We start from the raw sequence: 26586 nt of genomic DNA, 5'->3' as shown, positions 1-26586 counted from the left end.
GTCAGTTCTGTGCCCCGGGGAATGGGAGAGACAGATGGAGCCAGCTTTTATCCCCAGGAGGAGTTATCTGCAGTGCATGAGATCAGGAGCAGGGTGAATATGGACTGTGCTCCTTGAAAGGCTCCTTCCTTGGAGCCCCAGACCACGTACACACACCACCATCATCATCATCAGTGAGTGAGGCCAAAGGCCTTCTGACTTCACTGTCATGTTACTCACACCCTCCTTTTGTCTGGCACAATGGCTTGGAACAACCTGATTAGGAAACCAGGTGTGCATCCCAGGGCACAGCACTGCTCTGCAGTTAAAATTTGTTATTTGTCTCAGGTGAAGGATTGAAGAAAGCCCTGCCTGCTCACACCCTGAATGCAAACACCCGCAGATTTGCTGCCAGTAACAAATTTGTAACTACACCTTGCAGAGAAAGAGGGGAAGGAGGCAGGCTGAGCCCTCCTGCTCCACACACAGCTTTTGTTCTCACATAAAGATACAGCCCCTGCCCAGGTGTGTTTGGCAGCACATCAGGATCTGACCTTGGGGCCCGAGTGCAAGTGCAGAGCACTGAACAGAGATGGAGCACAGAGTCCGTGTGTAGGTGTGTGTGCATCGGGGCGCTGCTATGGCTCATTCAGCAAGCCCACAGAAGGATTTGGAGAAGGAAGGCCTCTGCTAGCTGCAGGTGGCCATTGACAGGTCAGTATATTTAATAAATTGGTGTTTACTTGTGCGTCTTTATTCCATTATTTTGCTAAAGCTCTATGTGCCAGATATTGCACTTTCAAACACAACCAAGTTGTAACTGGCAAATTACCTGCAATGTACTTACACTGCAGTCTGTCAGTTTTACTCCTGGATATGAGGACATCATGAGGAGTTTCTTCACAGAATGGGTTGTTAAACATTGGAAGGGGTTGCCCAGGGAGCTGGCGGAGTCCGCATGCCCGGAGATGTCCAAGGACCGACTGAATGTAGCACTCAGTGCTCTGGTCTTGTGACATTGGACTTCATGATCTGGGAGGTCTTTCGCAACTCACATGATCCTGCGATTTTGCGATATCGTGCCTGAATGTACGTGGGGAGCACCATCAGCACGGACCCCTCAGTGACAGGGACAGGACCTGGGCCGTGCCGACCGCGGCAATGGGAATGGGGTCGCAGGAACCACCAGCCCAACCCAGCCGGGGGCCGGGCTGGCTCAGGACGCGCTGGTGATGGCAGGGGGAGCCCTCGGACCAGCGCCCCGAGAGACGCGGGGGTTCCTGACACAGCTGGGGATCCCCAGAGCCCGTTCTGTGGCACCAAGTGCGAGTTCTGCATTCCCTGGGGGCTCTGAGGGACGAGCCACAGGCCCGGCCGGGCTTCACCAGCCCCCTCACGCTCGTCCATCTCCGTCCTCGCTCGATCATCTCCGCCTCTGTTCGGACACCTCCGTTCCAGCTCGGCCATCTCCGTCTGGGCTCGGCCATTTCCGCCCCAGTTCGGCCATCTCCGGCGCCGAGTTTCCTCCCGGCTGCCGAGCGCGGCTTTCCCAGCTGTTTTCCGTCGACGCTCGGCTCTTTCCGCCTGAGCCTTCGGCTATTTCCGGCGGAGGGTTCGGGTATTTCCGCCGCCGGTTCGGGCGGACTCGGCGCCCGCCGGCCTCGCTCGCTCCGGTAACGGTCGGTGCGGGTTCAAATGAGCCGCGGCCGGGCCGGGCCCCGCCGTGACTCGCTCTGAGCCGGGCCGGGACCGGGGCCGCCCCGCTCGGGCTCCACGACCAGGAGGCGGAGGCCGGGGAGAGCAGGATGACGGTGCTGCAGGAACCCGTCCAGGTACCGACCCCCGGGCGGCTCAGGCCCCAAAGCCTGGCCCGGCCCGGCTTAGGCCGCCCCGCCCGCTCCGGGGCCGCGGCTCCGGGCCGCTCCCGGCGGCCCCTCGGCCGGTGGGCCCGCAGGACCTGCAGCTCTTCCGCCCTCCCTGCTGCCGGAGCCCGCCGGGCTTCCCCTTCCAGCCTCCCGTCCCCATCCCCGGGCCGGCCGCGCTCGCCCCTTTGCCCCCCGGGGTCGGTGTCGGTGTCCCCGCCGCTCCTCAGCCCATTGGGCTCCCAGGAAAGGCCCCGCGGGTCCCCCGGGAGACCTGTTGATACTTCGCTCACCTTCCTGCGTTCGCTGCCGTGTCGTGTTTAAATGCTCGCAGCGTGCTCGGATCCCTCCGTGTGGTGCGAGTGAAGGACGTTCCTCCTTCCCAAGGAATTGGTTTTTTCGGGTTGATGGGAGACCTAGGGGAGAAAAGAATGTAAATTCCGTTTTTGTCTCGTGTTTCAGTCTCCCTGCAGTTACTCTGATGGGTTTCCTGTTCTTGTGCTCAGCCTTCCCTTCCAGAAGTCGTGATTCACAGAATTAAGTGCTGCTTTTTCTTTCCGCAGTTCCTGTATGGCCATTCTCTAACTATTCATGATTTTCATTAATCAGTCGTCTCATTCATATTGCCATTCTTTTTTAAAATATATTTTTAGCATTTTAACAGGATGTTTTGGGCTTTTTTTCTAGTTACGGCAAGAGGTTCCTGGCAGCAGTGTCTTGCTAGAACACGATTGTGTTCTGTAATGGGCATAGTGAGAATTCTTGCTTTTGGCTCTTTTCTTCCTAATGAAAAGGTGGAAGGGGAAGAAAGGCTCCCGTGGAAAACCATCCTGCTGACGTGACCGTGTCTGTGGAAGATGGTGACAGTGAGGGCATTCTTGTAGGGTTTGTGTTGGTGATGGCACCACTCTCCTCATCCCCTCTGAGAGCAGGGGTCAGTGCAGTGCTGGAAATGCTTTTGGCCAGCTGGTCCCTGTCCTGCAGAGGCCATCCTGCACCATGGTGTTGGCTGTGGAGCTGGCCTGGTTGTTTTGCACCAGCTGGGCATTCTAGGAAAACATGGGATTACAATAGAAAAGGAAGCAGGAATGCACTGCGGTGTGAATGAGTGAAGCTGACGGGAAACAATACCAAATGTTTCCAGTGCTGTGCTAACTGGACTGACGAAGTGGAAATATCTGCTCTCCTGAGAGCTCTCTGATAGAAGTGTGGGGTCTTGTTGTGGTATTTCAGCAAGGTAAAGACCACTCTAATGCTGTTCTCCATTCTTAACCTCTTCCCAACTTGGATGTTTTGATGCTATGTTGAATATATTTATTTAGATTGGCTACGTTTATTTTGATTCTGCTTTTAAATGACAGATCATTCCTTTAGCAGTAGTTCTGCTGCTGTCAGTTTTACTGCTGTTCCTTGCTTACAGGAGTGCTGGTAAGTTTAGGAATTATTTGTGACTGGGTAAAGTCTGTTGTGTTTCTGAATTCCCAGTTTAGCTGAAGTCCACGTACTTAGCTCCGTTTTTATAATTTACTTAAATGAAATGATTGGGAAAGCTGACACTAGTTCTCATTTTTGTCATTGCAGAGATTTTTCCTGTCTATTTGTCTGTTCTCTCCCAGCCTTTCAGATGTCTACAGGGCTCAGCACTCCAGGAAAAAACTGTCATCCTTACATCCTCACAGCTGTGATGTTACTTATTTGTCACAGCGTGAGAGATAAATAACAGAATTTGTGTTTGTATGTAGCCTTATAAATGTTGTGCTTTAATTACATGAAATTCGTGTCCCAGAAGGCATTCTGGCCACTGGTTAGGTTTTTGCTAACTTTTAAAATTCTTTGAAGTTGAACAGAGTGCCAGAGTTTACAGCCCTGTGCTGTACTTCCTGATAGGGTCGATTTAAAACCCTTCAGCTCCAACATAAAACTGTGTCCCATGTGCTAAGAAACAGGCTGGATGCCTTCCAAATACTTCTGAAAAACGTCTTGGAAAGAAAATGAGCACTTTGCTTGGAATTTAGCTGTTCAAGGTGATCATCTGTGAGTCACTGGAATGGTGCTTGAGCTTGGCTGCAAGCTGCAGGACCAACGTGTGCTGGTTCAGGGGCAGAGTTTGTGTGAATGGGGAATGCAGCACAGCCCATCCCAGAGCTCTTCTCCTCCCTGCCCACCCTGAGGACTGAAACCATGGCAGAATCTGCTTAGCATGGCAATATAGGCTAAACAGCTTGGAAAACAATTTCCAAGGTTGGATAACTGCCAGAAGAGAACATCTCTTCAGAGCTCTTTGGCTTAGATTTGAAGTGACACTTGGACAATGCACAGGATTTTCTGGGTAGAAGATGGACCTGTCTGAATCTGATTTTATTTTCCTGCTCTCCTTTCTGAAGATGCCTTGCTGCAGGGCTGTGTAGTTTTAGAATTCCCTGTTAATTTTGCATTTCAAATTAATTATTTTTAAAAAGAGTGATTAGGACCTGGAGGTTTATCCTCTCTGCAAGCACACTTGAATAAAATGTGGAAACACTTCCAACTTTTCTCCTTCCTATGAGGCAGCTAAGAACATTCTTCTGGTGTGGTTTAGCAACTGTGTACCATAGTGCTGTGTACATGCACTGTGCTTCTTCTAGAACAAACTAAATTACTGTGCTATATTGAGATTAATCCTTGTAGACAGTGGGCAAGAAATCCTGTTTTTTGAGGCACACTCATGGTTTAGACATCTGTTCTCATGGACAATTGTTGCTGCATAGGTATGGCTGATTCCCTGCTGCCTTCCCTTCCTCTTCCTGCTCTTTTAGGAGAGTGTGTGTGAGGATCCAGGCTCCAGCACGGGTCAGTTGAGGGCAGGAGGCACATTTTGGGCTGCAAAGTGATAATTGCTAGAGAACAGGAGTTCTACCAGCCTGTTTCTTGCTTTCACTGGGACTCTGCTCCACAAGAATTGTTATTTGAGCCAGGGTGTAGTGTAACTCTTACAAAGTGGCTGTGACACAGCCCCAAATCCCTCGTGTCCCCTCTTAGCCTTTGGCAGGATTGTTCCTGGCAACTTGCTCTGGTTTGAGCAGTCAGATGACCCTGATTTTCCCACTCCCACCCCCACACCTTTGTTTTGTAAGCTGGCTGGGTTACAGCCCTGCAAAGACAGGATTTTTAACCTGCCACGACTTGGCTGGGTTCATCTAAATGTCACTTGTGACTTGGTGAAGGAAGAGCTGCTTTTGGGAGCAAGAGAAATGGGAGACCTTGGGCCGCTCTGGCTTCAGGATGGCTTAAAAGATTGTAACCCTGACCTTCTATCTCCCTGTTTGTCCTGCTCTGTCTGCAGGGCGTGGAACCACCTTCAGCCTGGGATCCTTTCAAGGCAGCAGGGAGGAATCACTTCAGGAGGCTCTGAGGCTCAGTTATCTCAAACATGGAATACAACCAGAGAGAAACAATAGTGTGTTTGTATTGTAATGATCAGACTAAGAGAATTCACTTTTAAATACGTCCAAGTACTTTCACACAAGCTTAAAAGCACCTGTTGACTTCTTAAGCATATTCTTGGATCTACTGATAGGAGAAAAAAGATTCTCTGTAGAGAATTGTTTATAACATTCCCTGTAGTACTTGGGAGCCCTGGTGTGTGCTGTTCATGACGGCTGTGTGGGCTTCCCGTGAAGAGGACTTGCACAGTTTTCACACCCTGTGTTTGTCAAGTTTGTGTTGGAAGAAGTAGCATATGGTACATGTAACTGTGATGTTTGGATTTTTTTTTTTTTTTTTTTTTTTTTTTTTTTTTTTTGTAGATGAAATTGGCACTTTCCAGCTGGGAATAGCACTGCAGGACAGTATTGTTTTCCCTGTGGAATATTTCTTTTTGTTTTGGAGTGTCTCATGGGTTTTAGAAGCAAATTCTATTTGTCTTTGGTTGCTGATGAGTATTAGAGAAATTCTAGATTGCAAGTCTCATCTTGACCAGCACTGAGAGGTTTCTGGGCCTGTTGGGCTTTGGTTTGGCATCCTGGGGTGATGCTTTAATGGGATACTCTGACCAGCTGGGGTTGGATTTTGGTTTTATCTTCACTGAAGGTGTTGTTGTGTGGTGTTGAGTTGTGCACCAGGCTAAGACTCAGTAATTTCTGAGGGGTTTGGATGATTGTGGCTGGTAATGAGTGAGAAACACTCTGAGGTTGATACATGACTTCAGTGCAGAGTTTGTTGGGGTTTTTTAACCCTCCTTCCTATTACCTGAAACAAATACAACTTGGCTGGCCTGTTAATCCTCCCCTTTAATTTTATAGCTCTATAAACCAAGCTGAACTTTGCCTTTTGCCAGGAAGAGGTGATGAGTTTTTTGCATTTTCAGAGCTAAATGGAGATGGTTTTCTTGCCTTGCAGGCTGCTATCTGGCAAGCACTGAACCACTACGCCTATCGCGATGCCGTGTTCCTTGCAGAAAGGTTATATGCTGAAGGTGTGTACTTTGCAATTATAAACCTTTTTATAAATGCTTTTTCTCAACTTTATTTTGGGTTTTGTGAGCCTCTGCTCCTGCTTTATTTTCTTCCTGTTCTCATAATGAAGTTTAGCTTTCGGCTTGGGGAAAGCAGAGGAATGCCTTGCAATTAGGTTGGAAAAATCAAATCATGTAACAGCAGCAATGTTATTTTACAGTAAAATCTCCTTAAAATTAAATTCAGATTTGTGTGTTTAAGTGCAGTGTTTACAGTGATCTGGTTTATGATACCAAATGGGAGAATGTTGGGGGTTTTTTAATGACCCTCAAGCATTGTATTCTTCCAAGGGCACTTGAGGATAGATGCAGCACACAAATTCTACAAATTGGCTTGACATTGAAAGCTGTCTTTGCTGATAATGCTGCTCAGATATGTTGATTGGCTCAAAGAGAGTCTTGTGATGGTGAGAGAAAAGCACTGTGAAACTGAGACAGTGAGAATCAGAACATATGGAACAGGTATCTGCTGCTGAATCCCTGCTAATTGTTAGTTCATTGTAAAGCTGGGCTATCTTGGACAGTGAGCAGGCAGCAGTAACACAAATGTATACTTTCTCTGGCTCCTTGAAACACTTCTTTGGTGTGATCTAGCACCTTTTGTTTTTTAACCTTTTCTCCATGACCTCAGATAAGATTTTTGTTCTTCTGTACTTCTTTCTCCTTGATACTGGTGGTCAGCTTTCCTTCTCTGTTTTAAAAGGTATTGTTCCCTAACCACTAACACAAAAAACCCCAATACAAGTGTCATATAATTTCTCATGTTAAACAACCTGAGCTGATAGTTTGAATTAAACTGTATAAGCTGTTTCATGCTCTGTTTTGTAGTGAAATATTTTGCCTGCCATGCCCACAATGCAGTTCTTAACAATGGAAGCACAGACCTAAATTTTGAGAAATAAAGGCTTCATTTTCCTTTTGTCAGGGTTACAAATGGAATCTGGGGTGTTTGATCTGGGGCTGAAATGAGAAATGCTGTGTAGAGTATTATGGAACCTGATAATCCAGGTGTTTATGAAGAAAATAGTATTGTAGGGATGACAGAGCTCCCCTGAACACAACACACTGTGAGGGGCAGGGAAATGGTAGATTGAAGGTAATTGCCAAGGATTTTGGAACAAAGAGAATCCACTTTTTGCAGCAGCCAGGAGAAAAATACTTGACTTGATAGTGACACATCTTTGCAGAATAATTCTCTGCAAAAATACTTCAAACAGTCTTTTTCTGTGGCCAGCAGTGCTGAGAGAAAGCAGCATGAATGCTGACACTTGGTGCAAGCAATTAACTGCTAGCAAAACATCTGGCTCCTGGTTAAAATAAGTGGTTACACTGCAGAGTGGAAGCTGCAGACCTTGAATACAGTGGCTCCATGTTGGCAGGAGTGATTTCACCCTGAGAGAAACTTGTTTTAGGTCTACCTGTAATTACTGTCCTTGATAGGACATCTGTGGCTTGGTAGTTTCTCAGAACTCTCAAAATCTGTTAAAGTAGTGGATAAAAAATTGATTTAACTTGAATTCTCAAAAAGGTCTTCTGTGTTTTTAGGATAAGGCTAATAAAATTCCCTCTGTTTGGGTCTTCTGTTTCCATTGTCACTGTTTGGGTGATGACAAAAACTTAAAATAGTCAGTTTTCAGTGAAGCAAAGGATTTGGGCAGATTCCCAAAGAGATTTTTATACAGGGCTCATATTGATTTTTCTAAAGATTTCCCTATAGGTGGATGAACAAACATCAAAATTGTGTATTTAATGCTGAATTCCATTTGCAGGGTAATGTCTTCTGAAAAGTATAAAGGTAATGTGGGTTTATTAAGTGGTTTGAAGTTGCTTGTGTTCATACACAGCTTTTGATTTAAAATATCATTGTGTGAGGGTGATTTGAGTGTAACATTTGGGGAGGTACAGACTGGGTTAAGCCACCATGGATGTACAAAATCAGTGAGTTTACAGAAAGGATTAAAGTTACTTCAGGGGTTGATTCTGTACTTTATGGTGTAATCATGAGTGGGTCTGGTCTGGATGTCAACTCAAGCTCTTTGAGTAGAACATCCTCAGTATGGTATATAATTGCAGTGGAAGAAAATTTGGAAATAGACATTAATTCTAAATAGTTGCAGTGTGGTGACACTCTGAGCCAAGTCAGCGTTGGTAAAGCAGCTCTGGCCTGGCTGCTTTGCTTGGCTTGCTGCTGTTCTAACTGCAAGCTGGCTCATCATTTATTCAGATTGGGTAGCCAGAAGGATCAAAGTTCCTTCAAAGCTGTAGATGTTAAGAGTTCATCTGACTAGCCAAGGAAATGGCATAGGAAGTTTGGTAATCACCAACAGATAAAGAAACTTCATTCAGGAATGAATTTCTAATATCATACCCATTTGATTCCATCTCGTCCACAACTGGCTTTTACTCCCTGCCCCCAAATTTTTTGTACTAAAGTGATTAACACCTGACTGATGGTTTTGTTTGCAGTTCACTCAGAAGAAGCACTGTTTTTACTGGCAACGTGTTACTACCGCTCAGGAAAGGCCTACAAAGCTTACAGGCTCCTAAAGGGACACAGCTGTACCACCCCACAGTGTAAATACCTGCTTGCAAAATGTTGTGTGGACCTCAGCAAGTAAGTAAATCCTTCATGTTCTGTCCAGGGTTACAAATGGATTTATTTCTTTGCTTGGATTTCTCTTTGGAAGATGTTGTCTTGTATAAACTAGAAATTCATTGGTCCTTCAGCACAAAAGATTGAGTTCAATTTATTTTGCTTTTAGATATGGATTTAATGAGCATTAACCCATGTTGCAAAAACCTCTAAAAGTTGTTGAGTAACTTAGACAGGAATTGCCAAGCTGTGTAGAGAGAAAACAGATCTTATATGGGCTCATTTATACAGCTCTGCCTTATTTTCTTGTGGGGATGCTCTGTGCTCATAGAAGCATACACCTACAAGTAAAATTTCAAGTGGTGGCAAGAAAAGGTGATTTGTTTGTTCGAGTGTTTGGCTCAGATGCCTGAAAAATGCCTCCCACCCCAGCAGTTGTATAAAGTAATTTTGAAGCCTGACAGCCAGTGGCCCATTCTGTGTGAGTGCTGCTGCTCCTGCAGGTGAAGGAGGTGCAGATTGACCCTTTATTCTCCTCTTGAGCCCTTCTTGCAAGAAAGAAAGGCTTTAAAATCCATGAACTCTGCCATGTTCCAATATTGGCTCTTAACTCAGTGCATGGGGGGCCTTACAGATTGTATTTCTTTGGGAAACAAAGCCAAATTAAGCTCCTTAGATAAAGCACCTTCAAAGATCAAATGAAGATTCTCTTGTCCTTCATGCTGGGATTGATCACTTTTGGAAAAGTCATGCTGAATTTTGTGCTTTTGGGTTCGTTTTGTTTTTCTTCCCTCCCAGTAGAGCTGTTTGACTGCAGAGTCCTGAACCTCCCTGTTGTAGAGGAATCCATGGGTTACTTAATGTTCATTTGCAGGAACTGGTTTGTGGTTTAAAACCTGTGCACACTGACAGTGGATTTCTGTTTTTGTTTGCAGCAGGGTGAAAACACTGGAGTGCCAGTACTGTGAGCCTTGTAACCCCTTTAAACCTCTTGTTTTTTAAAAAGGCTTGCAGAAGGAGAGCAGATCTTGTCTGGTGGAGTGTTGAATAAACAGAAAAGCCATGATGACATTGTAATGGAGTTTGGTGATTCTGCATGCTTTACACTCTCCTTACTGGGACATGTCTACTGGTAAAGTTGCTTTTTCATTTTGTCCAATAAGGTTGGAAGGTTTTTACTTGACCAAGCCCAGGTTTAGTCAAACATACCCTTAGTCATTAGAGAAGACACCTCTCCCTGGGTTACACCATTTTGGAGCATGATGGAGTTGTGGAATCAGTCTGATTTGGGAATGGTTAATTTTCATTTTCACCCAAAGACTGAAAACACAAATTCCTCTTTTCTGGGTGGGTAAGAATGCAATCCAAAAGTCTGAGATTTTTAAATACCTTTGGATTTGCTCTGAATTCTTCCCTAAGAAAAACTCTCAGCCTGTTTCTCAGTGTTACCATTTAGATTTTTACTATCTGTGTTATACATGTGTAGCTCTAACCCTCAAATCAAAATTCTGAGGGTACCAGGCAGAATAACTTGCCAATCATGTTTTGATTTTGTTAAGATGCAAGAAAGGTTTCAGTCAATGTAAATGATTGATTGAATAGGAGTAGTTGGGCTCTTGGATTCTTCTCTATATCTATTCTCATTATTTTCAGTATTATTTCTTTGTAGCCAAATACTTAAGTGCTCAGTTTAGCTGCTGATTTCTTTGCAAAAATATTATCCATAGATACTTAAGAAGGCTGGAAGGCTGGCAATCAGGTTACTGTTGGCAAAAAAGAAACAAGCTGTTGCAAAGAACTGCATCTTCCTAAAAATGAAAATTCTCAAGCTATTCTAGTGCTTATGTAACTTTTTTTGACAACTGTGTCTAAATATGTCAAGTAACTTCAAAAGAACTCAGTATTTCTTGGGCTTGAAAGATGAGGAATGTTTCTATGCCTCTCAACATGTTTTTGTTTTTCAACTCCTCTTCTGGAAAACTCTCTTTGACAAAAATGCTGTTCTGAAGTTTCCCTGTGAACTGTTTCATTCTTTTTGCAGCAAGACAGACCGGCTTGCCAAAGGATCAGAATGTTACCAAAAGAGCCTTAGTTTAAATCCTTTCCTCTGGTCCCCTTTTGAATCACTATGTGAAATAGGTGAGTCTGCAGAACTGTTTTACTCATGTAATTCTTGGGAGAGATTTGTGTGAGCGACAATTAATTTAAAATACTTTGCCATTGTTAAAACTTCTGTCTTGTTTTCTTCCATCTTCATTATTTATACACTTGTGGGTCTAACAATCCAAATGTGCTTTCCAGCCTACATTTAGTAGACACTTAGAGCCTGTTTCTGAGAATAGCTTGAAAAAACAACATATGAAAATTATTAAAAATATTGATTGTCAAGGGTTTTGTAGTAGAAAATACTTCTGCTTTAGTACAGAGAGTTACTTGGTCTAGTGAAGGGTGTCCCTGCTTATTGCAGAGGGCTGGAATGACATGTTCTTAAAGGTCCCTTCCAACCCAAATGTTTTAAAACACTTCTAAAATCCTTTGTCCCCTGTCCTTGATTCAGACTGAATATTCAGTGTATAGACCCAGGAATAATTATTAAATCTCTTTCCATTCTTACAGGTGAAAAGCCAGACCCTGACCAAACATTTAAATTAACATCCTTACAGAATTTCAGCAGCTGTCTGCCCAACACTTGCACAACAGTGGTGTCCAATCACAACATATCCCATAGACAGCCTGAGAGTGTCCTCATGGAGACACCCCAGGACACAATTGTGAGTTTTGCTCAAATCATTGTAAAATCGTTTACTGAAATCAGCTCATTTATCCAGCTTAACTGAAAAATGTTAATTAAACTATACCCTGAGTACCTAAGAGCTGCCTTTTATTCTTTAGGAATTGAACAGAATCAACCTAGAGTCCTCCAATTCAAAGTATTCCTCCTTGAATTCAGATTCCTCCATGTCTTACATTGACTCGGCTGTGATTTCCTCAGATTCTGTCCCTCTGGGGTCAGGAACTGCCATCTTGTCCAAACAGGCTCAAAATAAACCAAAAACTGGACGGAGTTTACTGGGGGGACCTGCAGCTTTGAGCCCACTCACTCCAAGGTAAGTCCTTGGCATGGCCAACCTGTGCCCAGGGCTGAGCTGCTGCTGCTCTTTGGGCTTTGGAGCAGGAGGGCTGGGGCTGCACAGCACACTCAGACACACTTGGTGGGACAATTTCTGTGCAAGGGAAACCCAGACAACTTCAGGGACTGCTCTTGCTCCTAGTGTTGAGCTTTTGTGGTTTTTAAACAAGCAGTTGGTTATTTGGAGAGGAATTGTTGATTCGAGAACATAGAACATGGCAATAAGCAATATCTTGAGTCAATCATATCAATCATATTCCTTCAAGTGTCACTTGAAGGAATATGCTGCTGCTCTGGAATAAACTTTACTATGAAAGGCTACTGTAAAGAGCTTTTCTTGAAGTCCAGCTCCTGATGATCCTGTTGGTCCCTGCCAGCTCAGGATATTCCATGCTCTGAGTCTGTGTTTTAACCCCTGCATCAGACCAGCTCTCCAGCTCTAACATTCACACACTTGACCCTTCCTCTCTGGTTTGTTCTCAGCTTTGGAATTTTGCCACTAGAAACCCCAAGCCCTGGAGATGGATCCTATTTACAGAACTACACCAACTCCTCCTCTGTCATCGATGTGCCATCCACCGGAGCACCTTCAAAGAAGGTACCTTGCACTCTGAGCTCAGCTGCTCTGCTCAGAGCTTGGCACTGCAGTGCACTTGAAAGAAGAATCCAAAATACAGAGGAAAAAACATGGGAGCTAAGTTTTCCCCCCCAGATGCCCAGGCTGTGGTTGCTGGACTAACCTAGGGAAGATCTCTTGTGTTCTGTCCACCTCCCATCACAAAGGGTTGTACAGACACTGAAGCTTCCCAACAACAGGAGATTCCAACTTTTCAGTTTGCAGGGTGGAGTGTGAAGACTTGGAATTTGTTTGTTTTATTTATATTATTTGTTTTCTGAAGCCTCAAGAGAGCTACTGATCTCTTGCAAGTAGTTCTTGAGTTGTAGTTTACGGACCTGAATAATAAAAATCCTGCTGCTGGTCTGTGAAGGACTGAGAGGATGGTGCTGTTTCACTCAGCAAAGTCTTGCTAAAACTAAAAAAGGCCTGCTTCACTCAGGAAGAAACTGCTGTAGTTGCCATAGTGATAAATGAGAGGTGGAATGTTGGTGACAGTTGAAGAACTATTTGTTCCTTTCTAAAAACAAAAACCTGAGGATTTTTCCCTGTATTTTTAGTAAATCTACAAGTTGCATGAAGAGTGTTGGTGTTTTATAGGGGGAACTATTTTGAAATAGTGTTGAATCTCAAAAATTAGAACTTGAGTTGCCACGTTTGCTCTGGACAAATCTTGATGCTGTGCCATTGTGAAAGGGAAATTTGGGACTTGTGCTAAAACAGTCAGTGAGGAATGTGCTTTGTTTGGCTGATCCAATTCCCACCCTGTGCTTGCTCAGGACCATTTGCAAACAGTGGCTTTTGCTGGACTCTGCACATAGAGGAAGGTAAATTTCCATGAGTCTGAAAATGGGAATGAAGTTTGTAAGGTGCAGCTCTTCCAGCAGCTGAAGAGCTTTGGGAAATCAAGTCAATTTTGCTGTTTTGTTGCTTTGCTGAGTGAGACACAGCAGCACTGAGGTGTAAATTTCACTACTCCACACTTAGGCCCTGCCCAGATGGAGCTGTGCCACTACCAAAACACAAACATTACATACATTTTAATAAACATCCTAAATTCTGGTTCATGCTTTGTGCAGTGCAAGCAGTGACTGTGCCAGTTCCACTTTGCTCTTCCAGTTTGTGTCAGACAAGGTTTGGTGGAGCTGTGGCTGAACAGAGGCAGTTTCCTAGGAAACACTTACATAAGTGAGTGAAGCATTAGGATGAATCCAAGGGCTTCCTGTCTGAGTGGGCAGGAAGTTTCCTGGCCACCTAAACCATCCTCTGGTGACAGAATCTGGGACAGGAACAGAAGGACAGGGGCTGGATAATGCACAAAGTGACATTGCTTGGGCTGGTGTTGATCCACTTGTCCTTTTCTGGTGTCTCTTCCAAGCAGCCATCACTGAATTGAGTGTCTGTCCCTGGAGTGGGCAGAAAGATAATTTTTTAAGCTTTTTTAAAAAAATATGAAGAGGAGGATCTGTTCTGAAAACAGGCTGAGTTGCTGTGCAGTTTGTGAATGGCTTCTGAATGGGATTTTAATAGGATAATTTAAAAATCTCTTTTTATTTTTTGCGGTTTCTTTTTTACAACTTTCTGCAGGAAAAAGCCTTTAAATGTGATGTATTTTAATTCCCTTTTGTGCTTGCACAAGCACTTTAACATACACTTGCTTGCACAAGCACTTTAACATACACTTTCTTGCCATTAGATGGAGATTCTATATCTTCAAATAATGTGCATGACCTTTGTAGACTTGCTGTTATTAACAGGTAGAAGGAGAAGCACTTTGGATGGCTTTCCCTGGGCATGGGGGAACCCTCTCCTTTATTAAAATAATTCTGTTTCTCCTGGTGCAGTGTTTGGTGGGTGGAGTGGGCTGGGTTTGGCACAGCAGAGATGGAGACTCCTGAGTGACATAATAACCAACCTGTAGAAACTCTGTGTTGTGCAGGCTGTCAGCAGGATCAGCCAGGCTGGAACAAAATCTGTTTTCTCCCAGAGTGGGAACAGCCGGGAAGTCACTCCAGTCCTTGTTGCACAAACACAGAGCTCTGGTCCCCAGACAAGGTAAAACAATCATAATACTGCAGCATTTTTATTTAAAGCAAATCTAAAAGCTGTTACTATTAAAAGTGGAGCAAAGAAATGTATACCTTCCAATGTGTAATTTAAAATTTTCCTTTTCAGTACAACACCTCAGGTATTGAGCCCAACCATTGCTGCTCCACCCAACGCGCTGCCTCGGCGAAGCTCTCGCCTCTTCACCAGTGATAGCTCCACAACCAAGGTACCAAACCCCCAGTGCTGCCAATCCCTGCCTTTCTCACCCATTCCACTGACCCAGCTGGGAATTTCCACGTATTCATAGCAGCTACTCTCAAATTTAGATTTCTGGATTTAAAAGATTCTTATGTATGTAACTCTTATTTTTCTTCTTTGCAGGAAAATAGCAAAAAATTAAAAATGAAGTTTCCGCCTAAGATTCCAAACAGAAAAACAAAAAGTAAAACAAATAAGGGAGGAATAACTCAACCAAACTTAAATGACAGTTTGGAAATCACCAAACTGGACTCTTCCATCATTTCAGAAGGGAAAATTTCCACTGTTGCACCACAAATCCAAGCTTTCACGCTACAGAAGGCAGCAGCAGGTCTGTTTGAGCACTGTTGATCTGTAGTAGAGTAAAATCTGATATATCTGGGTTTTAATGTTGCTTCAGTATTTGCTTCTTTCCCATTTCATTTAGCATGCAGCTCTCACCTTTGTGTAGTGATAAAAACTGATTTAATTCAACATCTTGATAACTTAGAAACATGTGAAGAATATTGAGAGTGGTAATTGTCAGCAGATAAATCTTGCAAGCTCTGGTCCTTATTAATGATTAAAGTATTTTTAAAGTATATAAAGTATTATTTAATTGTTATGTAATATATAAATTATTATAATAGAATAAGTAATATTATTATGATTGTGTTACATTGTTATAAAGTAGAACTTCAAATTTTTAAAGTATATAATTTATGACAGTATTATCATTGGAAACTGATCCAAAGGAATTACTCATAACCCAGTCACCTTTTAACATGGGCTTTATGTGGTCTGTTCTCCCTTGATGTTTCCCATTTGTTTAAAAACAAATCTTTATTCAGATTGTCAGAAAATCCTGAGCAAAATGCTGAATTCCCCTCTTTTGGCTCAGTAATGTTTCCAGGCAGCAAGAGGATGTATCCATGGCTACCAGGCTTGTGGGAACTGCTCAGACCTAAAGAAATGTTTGAATAGCTGCTGGAAATGCAGAACTCCACTCACTCTGAGCCCCAGAGTTTAAGAATTCCTTATTTTCTAGCTTCCCTTACAGAGGCTGATACTCAGAATATCATGCTCATATTAATTAAGTATATAATGTTAAGAGCATATGAACCTTGTTTGGAAACTCCTGAAAGGTTTCCATAAAAGGAGTGCACAAGGGAGAGATTTTGGGATTAGCACTTCTAAATAAGTGTCACTTATTTAGAACACTTATTCACTGTCTTTTTTTTTTCCCTACTTTTATTTATTGTGTTTTTCTCCTAGAAGGTTTGATGAGCCTTCTCCGGGACATGGGGAAAGGTTATTTAGCCTTGTGCTCATACAACTGCAAAGAAGCCATCAATATTTTGAGCCATTTGCCATCCCACCACTACAACACAGGCTGGGTGCTGTGCCAAATTGGGAGAGCTTACTTTGAGCTGGCAGAGTACATGCAGGTAGGAATGGGGGCCAGGTCTTCCTCTTCTCCCTTTGCTTTGGCAGTTTTACACAAAACCTGCAGGTCTCCTGTAAAATCCAGGAGAAGTTTGCATTTGTGGTAAATGGATCAATATAAAAGTTACACCTGGAATGGATTTGGGTCTTGAATCTGCTTTCTCATTGAGCTTTCCTAAATTTTTTCTTAATGTTATTTCCTCTTGTGTCCAAGTGTTGGGGTTTCCTCCTTGTGTATCCTGTCTCTTATCTCCTGCTGTGCTGAGGGAATTGTTTGCATTGCGCTGTTTTAGAATAGATCACTCAACAATTTGATCTCTAAACCAAAAAACTTCTCTCCATTGTAGTTAATTCTGATCACATCAGTGACCCAGTTTCCCTCCCAACCTCACAAATGAAGCACTGGCACAGCTGAGGTGATGCCAAACTGCTCCAGAATCAGAAGTGAGCAGTTCAGGGTAATCCCACAGTTCCTCTCCTTGGCACTGTTCTCCTGACAGCTGATGTGCCTGTTTGCTAAGTTTTTAAAGCACTCCTTGACAGAATGTATGCAGGAGACAAAGGAGAGGGAGGTTTTGAGCTGTGCACAGTCTGTTTCCAGGTGGAACAGATGCTGGGTGCTTCATAGATTATTTACAAAGGTGAGGCTGGAGATTTTAATCACCAAATTCCAGAGTGGTTTGAGTTGAAGGAGACTTCAAAGCCGACCCAGTGCCACCCCTGCCATGGCAGGGACACCTCCCACCATCCCAGGCTGCTCCAAGCCCTGTCCAGCCTGGCCTTGGGCACTGCCAGGGATCCAGGGGCAGCCCCAGCTGCTCTGGGCACCTGTGCCAGGGCTGCCCACCCTGCCAGGGAACAATTCCTGCCCAGTATCCCACCTAACCCTGCCCTCTGGCAGTGTAAAACCATCACCCCCTATCCTGTCACTCTTTATTGGATGGTTAACAATCATACCTGGCCCATAAAAGTCTGTTGCGCTCTCTCTGGTTTTGTGGATGATGTTTTTGCCTCGCTCAAGCACGGACAGAAACAGGAATGCAGCTGAGTCAGCAGGAGGGAGAGCTGGCTGCATTCCTGCTGGCAAAGTATCCTGGGATCCAGTCACTTCCTTCCCTTGAAAGGAAAGCTCAGGGCTTGCAGCTCTGTGTAGAACACTTAAAAAGCAAAGAGGATGCTCAGGCTGGGTGTGAGGCCTTGGTCCTTGACCTCTGTGCTCTGCCTTGGTGGTGGAATTTTATTTTAAGTTTCATTTCTGTTCTCAGGCTGAGAGAATATTTTCAGAAGTGAGGAGGATTGAAAACTACAGGGTAGAAGGCATGGAAATCTATTCAACAACACTCTGGCATCTGCAGAAAGATGTTGCCCTTTCAGTTCTTTCTAAGGATTTGACAGACATGGATAAAAACTCACCAGAGGTATAAAATGCTGTGGGCTTGATTGAGAAGAGGGGAATTGTACGTGGTAAAATCAGTGATTCAGAACAGAACTTTGAGCTCTAATCCAGTGTACTCTCCAGTGGGAACACACCTGAACAAAACTGGAGAGGGAGCTGGCAGGGTTGTCTGTTGAACTGCTGATGCCTGAAATGGCTCCTTAAAATTTGAATATCATCTTAATGTGGAACAGGTTGAAACCTTTTATCTGTTAATGGTTATTTAAATTTGCCTTGGCAGCATTCAACCAGGAAGATCATGGGTTAGTCAGTCACTCTTGCTGCTGCCAGTGTGCAGAGATAAGGAATATCTTTCTCCTGTACCTTTTAATTGCTGTAGTTAATTCACTGGCACTTAAAATATTTGTTCTAGAGTTTATTTCCAGACATGATGTTGCACTTTTTTATACCAAAGTCCATTAAACTGCAGGGTGTGTGGTAGTGTAGTCACAATGTGCCAAAACCCAGAAATCTTTCAATGAGTGCCACAGTAAAAATAAAATATGTGAGTTGATAAATGTGCTCTTAAGAATTAAGCAAACTGCAGAGGATATTGGAAATCTTTTTGGTGGAGGAGGAAATCCAATTCATGTTATCCTGTTAGTTTGTCTAAGAGTGGAAAACAACCTCAGTGAACAGTTGGTGGTTGTAGTAAGATTAGTCAGGATAGAGGGAAATGCAGATTCTAATCCAAGCAGTGGAAAATAGTTATGTGCTTTGGCAGTGATGCTAAAAATTTGGGGAAGTGGGAGACCCTGGGCTGTGGTATTTACAGTCTTGATGGATGCTGAGCAGCAGGGAAAGAGGAGGTTGTTGCTAAAATTCTTCCTCTGCAGATTTCCAGATTTGTCACTTGGAGGGAGCTGAAGAGATAAAGTACCATCTCCCCCTTTGTTATTCCTAAATATCAAAGATGTTTTATTTCTGGCCTTTTCAACACCTTCAAAAGATTTAGTCATTAGTCATCAAAGGATCTAATTGGTGCAGACTTGTTGGGTGTCCATGGATTCTCCATTTCTGTAATTCAGCTTGCTTATTTATTCATTTATTTATTTTAGAAGGTGTATTTAGCCTTACTTGCCTCACAGGAATGAGCCTGAACTAACTGTTGATTTATTCCTATTTATTTTTTTATAATTATTTAATTATAATATATATTTAATTATAATATAATTAATATTATGGTTATTTATAATTATTTAAATCAGTGTAGATAAATGTGTTCAGCTCAAATTTAGTCACTCAGAGTAGTAAAAAGGGCTCTGCTCCTGCCCTGCTGTTGTTCCAGGCCTGGTGTGCAGCAGGAAACTGCTTCAGCTTGCAGAGGGAGCACGACATTGCCATCAAGTTCTTCCAGAGGGCCATCCAGGTGGATCCAAACTATGCCTATGCCTACACCCTGCTGGGCCACGAGTTTGTGTTGACAGAGGAGCTGGACAAGGCTCTGGCCTGTTTCAGAAACGCCATCAGGGTCAACCCCCGGCACTACAACGCCTGGTAGGTCTGTCCTCATAACCCCTGCTGCTCCCTGGGCTGCAGGATTCCCTCTGGAGGAGCAGCTCCTGGCTGCTGCTCTGCTGGGGTTTCATGGAGCCAGGCTGGTCTGGGTTGGGAGGCACCTTACAGCCTGTCCAGTGTCACCCCCTGCCATGGCAGGGACACCTTCCACCAGCCCAGGCTGCCCCAAGCCCCATCCAGCCTGGCCAGGGACACTCCCAGGGATGGGGCAGCTCCATCTTTTCCACTCTTCCCTCCTGGAAAACAGCAAAGCCATTCCTGCAGAAGATGGGGGGCTACTTTCACAAGGAAGGCAAAAAATTCACTTTTTTTTTTGTTTTCATAGATGGTTTAGGCTGTATTACCCCATTATTTTGTCCTGTTGGGCAGCATTCTTTGTGCATTATGTGTCCTCAGTTGCAGTTGGAGAGATGAGATCTCAGTCTCTTCATACCTTAGGACACACTTTGTATCTTACAACTTTTTAATATATAAAGCAGTAAAAGTTAGATCTGTAAGTGTGATAGTGTTAATAACTTTTGTGTCCTTTTATTTAGCCAGTCTTGCTGTGTGTCACACATCAGTTCTTCAGCCACCCAATGGATAACAAAAATAAATAAAATTTTAGACAGCTTTTTCCCCCAGGAAATTCCTTCCCACCCTAGATGAGGTTGGCAAGGCTAAAAACCATTCCTGCCATGTCACATTCACTGACAAAAACCAATTTGGTTAAAATCCAGTGCCACTTACCAGAATTGTTTCTGTGCTGCAGGTACGGGTTGGGAATGATTTATTACAAACAGGAGAAGTTCGGTCTGGCAGAAATGCATTTCCAGAAAGCACTTGATATCAACCCCCAGAGCTCAGTCCTGCTGTGTCACATTGGAGTAGTAAGTACATGGCACTTCACTTGGGTGGGGAGAAGGGGTTGGGGTGCAGAGGGGGTGAGGAGGATTTTTCTTCCTGTAGAACAAAAATCAGACTTGGTCTAGCAGTGGGCCAATACTTTCCTAAAGGAGCAGGTTGTAAGCAAACATGCTCAGAGGGGTTTGTCCTTGCCCAGCAGATGAGCTGTTATTTTTCCCCTATTGGAATTGTTCTCTCTCTTTGTGTGCCAGGTCCAACACGCACTGAAAAAATCTGAGAAGGCTTTGGACACTTTGAACAAAGCAATCAACATCGACCCCAAGAACCCACTATGCAAATTCCACAGAGCCTCGGTGTTGTTTGCAAATGAGAAGTACAAGGTCAGTCTGGGTGCTCGTGGCAGCCTTGAAATTCCTGTAGCTGGGAATGGGGGTGCCTTGGGAATGTTTACAGGTCACCAGGGCTTGCAGGAGCAGCCTGGGACATGGGAAGCATTTCCTTTGGCAAGTGCCACCCTCAGCAGGGTGGCATTAAATGTTTTGATTGTAATAAAATCTGGGGCCATCAGGTGTTGCTTTTTAAATTATTATTTTAGTCTGACCTACTATCATGAATTTATACTAAATTACTAAGAAAACTCAGCCAACTGCTCCATATCCAATTACAGCAATAAGAACCAGCTGTTTCCAAGGTTGTGTTGTGGAGTGCAGAGTCAGATGTGAAGCAGTTTTGGGCTGATTCCCTGCTGACCTGAACCCTGTTTAGAACAGATCTTCCCACACTGTTTATCCAGCAGCTTTTCCTCTGGCCAGTGTTTTTTGGCTCCAGAAGACAAGCCAAGTCTGTTTGAAACTTGCCTCAGAAATATGTGCACACTGAAAGGGAAAACTTTACTTAAAACTTTTTTTTATTTCTAACTGCAAACTAAATATTTTTCAGTTGAATTTCTTAATGATGCCAGGTGACTGTCACAGCAAACAGCTCCAGCATCAAGAACTAATTTAAAAGTAAAGTAGAAGTTTCACTAAAAGTGTTTGGTTTCAAATGCCTAATATAAACACTCTCTCCCACCTTTCAGTCAGCTTTGCAAGAACTTGAAGAACTGAAACAGATTGTTCCCAAAGAGTCTCTTGTTTACTTTTTAATAGGAAAGGTAGGTAAAACTTCACTGTGATCCTAAGTTCTTTAATTTCCTTTGCTACTTAATGAGAAAATTTGATGCCTGTCACTAAGATGCTTCCACTTGGAGCAGTATTCTAAAAATTCCCAAAGCTTTAAATACTGAACAAGAAGCAGCTACATTCCAGCCTTTCTTGTGTGAAATGCCAGAGCAGTGATCTAGTGACAGAAATCCTCCTTCCCACCACCACCTCTGCTAAAAAGCTTTAAATAACTTCTGTAACTTTCTGCTGGGGAGTGTCTGGTCACTTGGGAGCACCAAGAAAAATTTCCCTCTAACACAGACCTGGAGAACTCTCTATCAGCAAGATTTCTTTATTTTGTTTGAACTGGAGAGAGGTAAAAGAATTTGTGCTGAAATGTGTTCACTGGGCTTTGTCCAGGAGTAGCTGGACCTCTAAACTGACATGAGTGGCCATGTCTAGACAAATTTTCACTGTTTAAATCCTCAACACAGATAAATAACTTCCCCATCTGCCCTTAATTATAAAGAGTCTCTTAGCTGCTAGTTTATTTATTTTTATTTTTAAGTAGAAACACATATTTATTTCCCTTGGGGCTCACATAATAAGTTTTTCATATCCACCCTCTGTTGCTTTCCATAAAACATCACTGAACTGTGGAACATTCATTGCCCAAACCTTCAAGTAGCAGCCTTATATAAATGCAGCTTTTTCTGCCATTTTTCTGTTCAGGTTTATAAAAAGCTGGGTCAGACACATCTGGCCCTAATGAATTTCTCCTGGGCAATGGACCTGGATCCCAAAGGAGCCAACAACCAGATCAAGGAGGCCATAGACAAACGTTACCTGCCCGACGACGAGGAGCCCATCACGCGCGAGGAGCAGATCAGCGAGTGCTACCCCTACGAGTCAGGTCTGTGCTGCAGGAGCCCCAGATTTAACATTTCTGTGCTACAGCCTCTGCTCTAAGCTCTGGAGAGGGCCAGCTTTAACAGGTGAAACATTTCTGTGCTCTTGGAGCCTCTGTTCTGAGCCCTGGACAGGGCCAGCTTTAAAGGTGAAACATTTCTGTGCTCCAGCCTAGGAGCAGCCTCTGACACTGAACCCTAGGGACAAGGGCAGCTTAAACAGGTGAAATATTTCTGTGCTCCTGGAGCCTCTGCCCTGAGCACTGGACAGGGCCAGCTTTAACATTTCTGTGCTGCAGCCTGTGCCCTAAGCTCTGGAGAGGGCTAGTTTTAACAGGTGAAACATTTCTGTGCTCTTGGAACCTCTGCCCTGAGCACTGGACCAGGGCCAGCTTTAACATTTCTGTGCTGCAGCCTCTGCCACTGAACCCTAGGGATAGGGCCAGCTTCAATAGGTGAAACATTCTGCCCAGTGAGTAGGAGCTCTGGAGGCTCTTCACTCAGAATTCATTCATTGTCCAGTAATAGGAGCTTCATCCAGCCAGGTCTCATAAGCTCTTGGGGGTCTATTACTCACTCAAGATAGCTCAGCTACCTTTGGGAGCGTAAAATCAGCAGTGTTGGAAACAAAAAGGTTTAATGTAAGGCAAAATAAACAGAGAAAAACTGAGTCAGGTGCAAGAGGTTTTTGCTCTTGGTGAAACACCTCACAAAAGTGATTAGTTTCTTTGTTGTCTTTTTCTAGTAAATGGCCTAGGTGGGACTTTGTGGCTTTTGTCTAATTAACTATCTTTAAGTTTGAGGTGAAGTTCCCTAGGCCTATGAGGTGGAGGGTTGTGAAATTCCTTTAGATGTACTAGGACAGAGATTGTGGTAACTCTAAATTTATACAAATCATGGGTGGTTTAAGAGTATCCCAGGAGAGCAAGGCATTCCCAGGGCTGCAGATATTCCATCATAAAGCATCAAATAACTTCAGAGTAAATGAATGGCAGCTAGAGTTGTCTGTAGATGGTTTTTGAAAAGTTAAACTGGATGTTGGATCAAAATACTTGATGTGGTGAATATAAAAGATGGCTTTTGATGAAGGTCATGGAAGCAGTTGGATTTGGATCAAGAGAAAATAAAACACTATGGGGAGTAATTCACAGGAACAGCCCAGGTTTTTCTTCTCTCAGCTTTTGATTATGAACTTAAATTCCATAAAGCATGGACAGTCATAAATACTGACCTCTCTGCAGGCTGAAATAGAGATAAAAAATAAATGCTAATAAGCAATTTAATTTTCTTCCCACAAAGAAGGAAATACAGCAGGATTTGGATTCTTACCAATAGACAAATGGCTGTGTCCTGCAATTCCAACTGAAAAATAGGGAAAGGTGATAACTGTATATCACCTTGGTTTTTATTGGTCCTGTGTGCTTTTTAACATGGGAACTTTACCCTGCACTGCACTTCTGGAAGTATCCAGTTTTTCTCTCCCTGCAGTTGTATTTGGGGTGATTTTGAGCCCCAGCTCCCTGGGCTGAGCCTGTTCTGACCAGGAGATGGAGACAGAGACTGGAGCTGCTGAGCCCCACCTGAGCAGTGCAGGAAAAACCCAAACACCAACCAAACAAGAAAAAAAAATAAAAAAAGGAAAAAAAAAGCCTAACAACTTAATCTGTCCAATAAGCATAAACAAAATAAGTGTTGGGCTGTGTCACAGTTCAGCTTCCCAGGCTGTGCAGAGAAAGTGTGGGAGAGTTCCACAGCCTCAGCTGAACGACCCTCTCGGGGTACATGGGACAAATTACTTTAATTTCAGGTGATTTGGGGGGAAGCAGAATTTTCCTGTGAATGCTTTGGCTGCCCTGCCTGGGCTGGGCTGGTGGCAGGGGCGCTGTGCAGGGGGACAGCCCCTGACCCAAGGTCTCTTTGTCCCCACAGTGGGCACAGACGAGTCCCAGGAGAGCAGCATGACGGACGCGGATGACACGCAGCTCCACGCCGTGGAAAGTGATGAATTTTAACCTCCAAGAGCCAGTGTCTGAGCTTGAGTGTGTGTGACTGGTACTGTCGTGTTCTCCCCTTCCTTGGCATCCTGGGTTCTACATCTCTGAGCCAGCACTGTCGTTGTTCTCCACTGACACCACGAGTGCACCTCAGACCTGAACTTAGCAGAGTTCATGGCAGTGCAATATCCAGCTGCTGCTGAGTCTGACTAGTTGGCTCTTACACATTTATGGCAGTGACTGAGGAGAAAATGCTGGTTTTGAACTCCCCCCCTTGCTGGAAAAAAATATCATGGAAGACAGACTTGTGCTTTGATGTATGGAAGCCAGTAGATGTGGGGATAGTACTAATGACGAGGTGTCTTGTTCTTTTTCCAGAAATGTGTCTTAGTTTGGGTCTTTCTTGGTAAGCAGAGTGCTGAACCTCATTTCCAAGTTCTCCAAGGACAGTGTTGACAAACAGGCTGTTCAAGACTTTTGCATATTGTAGTGTAACTGAAATGCCAGGGAGTGTCAATGACCTTAAAGCTGCAGTGTCTCCAGTGAGCAAGCAGGACTGGGCGTGTGTCAGGCCACGTGAAACAGCCCTGTCCCTGCCCAGGGTGCAACTGCAGGAGAATCACATTGCAGGATCAGAGCTTTCATCAAATGCTTTCATGTTCTAACCATGAGTTAATTTATTCACCCGGTTTTGGAAAGGTCAGTGTTTACTTTGTATTTCTGTCAGCACCACCTTGCTTCATTTTTCATGCACCCCTTGACTTGTTCTTCCCCTTTTGAAGAATAAAAATTAATAAAGGGAAAAAATCAAGAGAGAAATGTAGATACAAGTGTAATGTGAAACATCAAACCCTTAATCCTGTGAGAGTGGGAAGACTGGAAGCCTTAATACAATCAGAACCTTGGTCAAATGCATCAAATAATTGTCTCAGATCAGTATCTCCTTAGGTCTGCTATCACTTTACAAAATAGTTTTCAAAGTGTGGTCCAAGCAGGATGCAAAAATGTGCAATTATTTGTCTTTTTCCTTATTTTTTTAAGCTGTTCTTTCAGTTTCCCATTCTAGGAACACTTTCCTTTCCTCGAGGGTCTGTTTCTGAGAGGAGAAAGCTGTGCCACGTTAGTGAGTCCAAACTGCTCTCTGTAGCATTCTGCAGCAGCAATTGGTGCCCTTTGTGCAGTGATGATAAAGAAAGTGTATGATACAAGCAGTTTTAAAGAGCAATTTATGCCTAATAAATTGGGAATGATACAAATTTCATAGCACTGTATTTGTTGTGATCAGTCTTAATTTTTTTTTCTTAATCTATTGGTTTTTAGGTGTCTCTTAGTTTCCTTCACACTTCAATTTCTTTTGAATTCTGTCCTTATCCACTTGGCACCTCTTCTGTCTCAGCTTCTCTCTGGTCAAGAGCCACATGGACACCTTTATCCTTTGAAAAATGATCCCCAAGTTCTGAGCAAAAATAGAATTCTGTGGTGTGGTGGGGGTTTTTTTTGAAGTAGGAAGATGGGCAGTGAAAAATAGGCTTCAGTTCCCCTCAGAGGGTGAAAAAATCCCTCTAAAATCTGAGGAATGAGAAGAGGTAAAATGAGCTCTGTGCCCTGCACTTGGATCAGCTGGGTCTGGGACTGCCTGGGGATGGATGTGGGCTGGAGTGAGGCTCTCACAGGGGTTCATTCCTGCGGCTTCTCTGGGTGCTGATTCCCCTCCTGGAGCTGCTCCTGGGGCTCCTGCCTCTCCTGCTGTGGTTTCCCAGCTCGTGGCACCTTCCCAGCACATCCCTGAGCAGAGGAGTCTGAGCAGCCCCTCCTGGTAAGGTCTGCAGGCAGCACTTGTGCAATGCCACTAATTACCGTGTTAATTGGCTTCCTTTCGCTTCCCAGCATGTTTTCTAAACAAAAAGCAGGAGGAAGCAGGTGCTATTTACTTTTCCATAACAAATGTTGTTCATGTGGGGACCTGAGATCCAGGAATTGTGGGGCCTTTTTTCCTTTTTATTTGTTCCCTGAAAACTGCAGTAAAACTTTCAACCCCTTGGAAAAAGCTCCTGGTTGAGCTGGGATGTTCAAAGGATGTTTGTGCTATTTGGAAGATTTAATACATAAAAACATTCCTGGCTTTGTATGGTCATCCTACCTTAAAGGTATTTTCTTTTTTTTCCCAATAATCCAGGGTCACATTTAGCCCTTGCTGCTATTTTACATTCTAAAGAAAAACACAAAATTAGTATTGAAGGACTAAAAGTTGCCTCTTTGAGGAGGGACAGAGAGGAAGAGGCTGAGCATGGAGACACTGGCAGGGAGGTGAGCAAGGGTTCACTGAAGAGAATTAGGGA

The 26586-nt window shown here is 43.8% G+C and overlaps 1 protein-coding gene across 5 annotated transcripts; it reads left to right on the top strand.

Annotated features, from left to right (window-relative positions):
* Positions 1-1587: 1587 nt before the first annotated feature.
* Positions 1588-25518, top strand: CDC27 (cell division cycle 27). 5 transcript variants are annotated; one of them, XM_059489375.1, is made up of 19 exons: positions 1588-1811; positions 6219-6294; positions 8800-8947; positions 9933-10058; positions 10968-11065; positions 11543-11697; positions 11819-12033; positions 12540-12654; positions 14612-14727; positions 14848-14947; positions 15103-15310; positions 16237-16406; positions 17670-17822; positions 19128-19336; positions 20109-20226; positions 20455-20583; positions 21282-21356; positions 22078-22258; positions 24183-25518. In XM_059489375.1, the coding sequence occupies exons 1-19, from the start codon at positions 1785-1787 to the stop codon at positions 24263-24265; spliced, it is 2502 nt and encodes an 833-aa protein (XP_059345358.1). In that variant the 5' UTR covers positions 1588-1784; the 3' UTR covers positions 24266-25518. The 5 variants fall into 5 exon arrangements, with proteins under 5 accessions (XP_059345358.1, XP_059345357.1, XP_059345356.1 ...); XM_059489374.1 differs by having other exon boundaries at positions 16234-16406; XM_059489373.1 differs by having other exon boundaries at positions 14594-14727.
* Positions 25519-26586: the final 1068 nt, after the last annotated feature.

This window comes from Ammospiza nelsoni, chromosome 26 (assembly GCF_027579445.1).
Source record: "Ammospiza nelsoni isolate bAmmNel1 chromosome 26, bAmmNel1.pri, whole genome shotgun sequence".
Classification (NCBI taxonomy): Eukaryota; Metazoa; Chordata; class Aves; order Passeriformes; family Passerellidae; genus Ammospiza; species Ammospiza nelsoni.
This window is presented reverse-complemented; position numbering and strand designations above follow the sequence as displayed.